General features: G+C 32.1%; 1 protein-coding gene across 1 annotated transcript; it reads left to right on the top strand.

Annotated features, from left to right (window-relative positions):
• The first annotated feature begins 1,419 nt into the window (after nt 1–1,419).
• Nucleotides 1,420–3,386, top strand: LOC139522407 (zinc finger protein 595-like). Its single transcript, XM_071315925.1, has one exon. It carries the CDS (start codon nt 1,437–1,439, stop codon nt 2,994–2,996), a length of 1,560 nt encoding a protein of 519 aa, XP_071172026.1. The 5' UTR covers nt 1,420–1,436; the 3' UTR covers nt 2,997–3,386.
• Nucleotides 3,387–5,251: the final 1,865 nt, after the last annotated feature.

The following is a 5,251-nucleotide window of genomic DNA, read 5'->3' as shown; positions in this document are numbered from 1 at the left end:
TGTACTTACAATATTCAAAACAGTATTTGCTGATTAAAATATGAAAATATAGACAATTTTATTCTTTCATTCATTCAATAAAATGAATAAACAACAATGAAAAGTTTGAAAACTAAAACGATTAATATCTAAAATATGAATTAATATTGGATGGCCAGTAGCTATATAATGTATGGTTACAATTTATAACAATTATATTATCACAAACCTTAAAGTTTTCAAAAAAATAAATATTAATTTATCAATACTCATAAATCAGATAAGATTACAACACACCTGGGACATACATATGTGAACTTTAATGTCAAGAAAACAATATGTGAGTTATTATTGTATTGTTAACCAAATTCCTTACGGCTGAAATCAAACCATTATATATACATGTTACTATGACTGATTTTGACGTGGTCGTCCTAATGTTCAGACGAAGGACACATATATCACGTGTACAGAATATATACATTTTTGGTTAATGTACATATTAATTCTTAAAGAAATACATGTAAAACAAAACTAACAAAATAACCAATACAAGGTAAGGATTTATTTAGTCTTCTTGTGAAAAATAGTACATTTTTATTTGAAATCATACGACCGTTAAAATACAACAAATTTAAAAAAAAACATGTGTCCTTCATGTATACATATATATAGTTACTTTAATGTGACCTACGCGTACAACATAAACTTGGTTTTACATTAGTCATTTTTCGTCCCTTTATGGGTTGTTGTTTTGTGCGAGCCAAGGCTCCGTGTTGAAAGCCATACTTTGACCTACATGTACATGTATAATTGTTTACTTTTATGATTTGTGACTTGATTGAATAGTTGACTCATTGGCGCTCATACCGAATCTTCTCATATATATTTAATAGCTATGTTTTTTATGGCCCCGCAACGAAGTTGTCGGTGTCATATAGTTTTACCCTTGTCCGTCATTCCGTAATTCCGAAATTCCACAATTCCGAAATTCCGTAATTCCGTCATTCTGTCATTCCGCAACAAACCATTATACGATGTTTTTTTCAAAACGCCTTGAGATATTGGGCTGATTTTTGGTATGTGAACTAGCCATGATGAGTTACAAATCAAGTTTAAGTTTCCTTACGCTCCGCTAATTTTTGCCAAAAATAACGGGCTTTGGACTTTGGTAAGTTGTTGAAAATCATAGTTATAAGGACTTTTTTTATACGCCTCCAGATTTTGGCTGATATGTGAGATTACCATCGTGTTTGTGTCCGCGTGTGTTATTGAAATTGCAGATTCTTCAACTTTTTGAGACGGGGCCATTCGTGTCGCTTTGATTCGTCTGGTTTGTGTTTGAGGCAAAACATTAGAAAGTTTTCACCACAAAAAGTCATGTTTAACTACAATTTCTTTATTCATTTCAGTTTACCTCGTACGCTTTACATTGAAAATTGACAGACACGCTTAAAATGAGCCTAATGAAAGCAACAAACATTAATAAAGATACTTCAAAGAAGCAGCTGAGTATTGACGAAAATACCTATATGAACAGTACATATAATACGCGTCAAACGGGCAGCGTTAAAGGTTGCTTAGAATTGACAGATGAGAGCAGATTAGATTTGCTATCTAAACAAGAAGAAAATAAAGGCGGCCACGTAGAACTTGAATGTGAAAACAATTTAAAAGTATTTGATGAATCTTCAAATGATGTAAATGAAATTTCATATTATGAAGATGAAAGTTCAAATGATGAAGAAGAAAGCAACGATCTCGACTTTAAAAAGAAACCATACCTTTTTAAATGCAAATTATGCGGGAAACGATTTCAGAGCAAAGACAAAGTAAAATTACACATGTCTTCACATACAGGAGAAAAACAACATAGCTGTCAACTTTGTGATACAAAGTGTATGACACAACAAAGTCTGTATTCACATATTGTAGCAGCACATCCGGCGGAAGCTGGAGATTTAGCAAGATATTCGTGTGATGTGTGCGGAAAGAAATTTTATAGTAAATGCAAATTGTTAAACCATTCTAAAACCCACTTCGAGCAGAATCTGCCCTATCAATGCAAACTCTGTCCGAAACGATTTTCGATACTAAGTAGACTGATGACACATATCAAGACACATACTGGTGACGGATTGTTTACATGTAAAATTTGTGATAAAGCTTATACAACCCAAGCCTCGCTTAAATCTCATATGAATAATCACACACACGAGATTGAGTATAAGTGTGAAACTTGCAACAAAGTCTTTTATACAAATGGCGGTCTTATAAAGCATAGGTTAACTCATTCTGATGATCGACCATTGAAGTGTTCGATCTGTTGTAAAGGATTTAAACAGAATAGTCATATGCGTCAACATATGGAATCCCATAAACCGAAAGAGGAAAGAAAACCAAAAAAAATTACAACGAAGGATTTCAAATGTGAAGTATGTTATAAAACATATAGTTGTTATTCTCATTTAGTGAAACATATGCAAATTCATAATGGCGAACAATACACGTGTGAGGTTTGTGGTAAAGATTTCGTTAAACAGATCACCTTGGATATTCATATGAGAGGTCACACGGGTGAAATGACTCACAAGTGTGAAGTTTGTGGGCGTGGATTTGGTTGTCATGACTATCTTAGACGTCACATGAGAACACATACAGGTGAGAAACCTTATAGTTGTGACGTATGCGGGGCTCGTTTTACTCAGCCAGCTGGCCGAAACAGACACAAAAGAATACATACTGGTGAAAAGCCATTTAAATGTGACAAATGCGACCGTTGCTATAGTGACAAGTATTCAATGCAAAAACATGCACTTCTGACTCACTCAGAAAATCCTGAACTTAAATACAAATGTGATATTTGTACAAAACATTTTACTTCAAGATACGGATTAAACTGTCACTTAAAATCAATACACGATGGAACGAAAGATCAAAAATGTGAATTGTGTGGCAAAGCTTATACACTGAGAACTTTTCTTCAGGTACACATGAAGAAGATTCACAACAAATAATGCATATCAAAATGATGATTGTTTTGCTATTAAAATTTAATTCTTTTTTTTTTTGTATCATTTACAAATATTTCTATATTTGTATAATTTTAAGGATTGAACTTTGTAACGCAAGAATCTGTGAAAAAAAGACATGATTCATTTGTCTCGGAGCAAACACTTGTGCCTCATCGTAAGCACATTTTGTGGATAGAAATACGTCCAATAATACACTTTTTAGCTTGACTAGACTGCTCACCAGTCGTGATTTGACAGGTTGGACAACACTTTATTATTTGATTATATAAAAGGCATACATATACGGAGCGCATCAACCTAGGTTAGACGCCGAATAACCTGTACATGTATATGGGTTTCGTAAGATACAGATACCTGCATGTACGGGAAATATGTAACACTAGGCATTGTTTGTATACTAAATTTTAAGATTCTATACTAAATTTTAAGATTCAATATCATTTTCTTATACAATGTATTATACCAATGGACAGTAATCTTATAACAACTATTAAAGGTTAATTTGGGAAAAAATTATTGTCGTTCTGCAACGTAACTTTGTACATGTTTTGGCTTTAGGGATGCTCATACAGGTGGTAATCGTGTACAACCAAATGTAATGGTCAGTTAATTGACATTTTATAGTTTTGTATTTAGTGGATTTCAATATTACCTTGTATAAGAAAAAGTAATTAACACTGTTGATGACATGTTTACATGCCGTATTTGGCCGTTATAAAGTTAGATCCATTTATAACAGATGTGTTTCAGATTGTAAGTTGACCAGCTTGTCGAATCACACATTAACCTTTTTACTTGTTCAGCCGTCTTTTGTAGCAGTCTTATACGTTTGCCTTTAGTTTGTTTTTGATCTGCTGCCTTGCTAGACTTTTAGAGGATCTAACACATAATATCAACAAACTGCAAACTATAAGTTATTATTAGATAAATAATATTGATTTATATTATGATGCTGATATTGGCATGCTTTGTTCTCATTTGAAAGGCATATGATATTATTTATAAGTAAACGATATTTTGCTTCATATCTAATAAAATAAAAAATAAAAAACAAAAGATATTTGTTTCAACTATATAACATTTTTTTTTAATACAAAAAGAAATCTCATTGCTGCTATGGCAACATAATTTGTAAATTGTTTGTATTTACTATGACGATGACCAAGCTATTTTAGAAAAATAATAATATGTTCATAAAAATTTTATGCAGCCGACTCATGTATTGCTCGGAGAACACAATTAATTTCCCCTATCTGTCTATTATAAAATAATGATTAATAAAATAAAAATCCGATCTGCGCTTTTCTCACAAGATATGGTGTACATAAAGTTTGGCATTAACCACAAAACATATAAAAAAAATTAGAAAACTTCATCGCCTCATTTTCTCTTGGCAACACACATCACAATTTCACCAGTATGGGTTAAGCCAGAGAGCTTCCGAAAAGGGGAAATCCCAACTATGTTTACCTAACCCAATCACTCATTTCTGCTCTAAATATCAAAAAGAAATTTTACAGAAATTCTCTTAGATGACATTACATTCACATTAAAGCCAAAAAATGGGAAAACATTCAAAGGAAAGGCAAAAAAAAAATTAAGAAAAAATATACCGAAATTAAAGGGAACGAAAATTGAAGGGGGTAATTGTGTTCCCGGACCTATTGCTCTTTTTTATGTCCTGTTCATTGTTATTGGTCGTATTCGTGTTGCTCAATCGTTGGTTTTCTGTTTAGTGTTGGTTTCTGTTTAGTGGGTTTTTATTTTTAAATCGTACTTTGAGTTATAATAGTTTTTCTCTTGCAAATTGTGACTTGGAAGGAGAGTTGTCTCATTGGTACTCATACCACATCTATATATACATGTAAGTGCAATGACGTCTGTCATAATTGTTTTTTCGTAAATTATTTTGTAATAAATTATGCCATTAGTTTTCTCAATTGAATTGTTTCATATCTTTCATGCGGAGCTTTTTATAGCCGACCATTTGTTATACGATTTTCTCATTGTTGAAGGCCTTACGGTTGCCTGTAATTATTGCTTAATCCACATCGATTGAACTTTTGTTGATAGCTGTCTCATTTGCCATCATACAATTGAAAATCTCCTTCTTTTTATATAGTATTCTATTAATGATACTAGTTTTGAAAATGACATCTGATTTTTGAAAATTGACATCTATATTCATCTGCCAGAAAAAAAAAAATGGTAAGAAAAAGGTCATAAAACTAGAAATA

The sequence above is a fragment of the Mytilus edulis genome, chromosome 5 (assembly GCF_963676685.1).
Source record: "Mytilus edulis chromosome 5, xbMytEdul2.2, whole genome shotgun sequence".
Taxonomy (NCBI): Eukaryota; Metazoa; Mollusca; class Bivalvia; order Mytilida; family Mytilidae; genus Mytilus; species Mytilus edulis.
The sequence above is the reverse complement of the archived record's forward strand: the minus strand, read 5'-3'. Positions and strand labels throughout refer to the sequence as shown.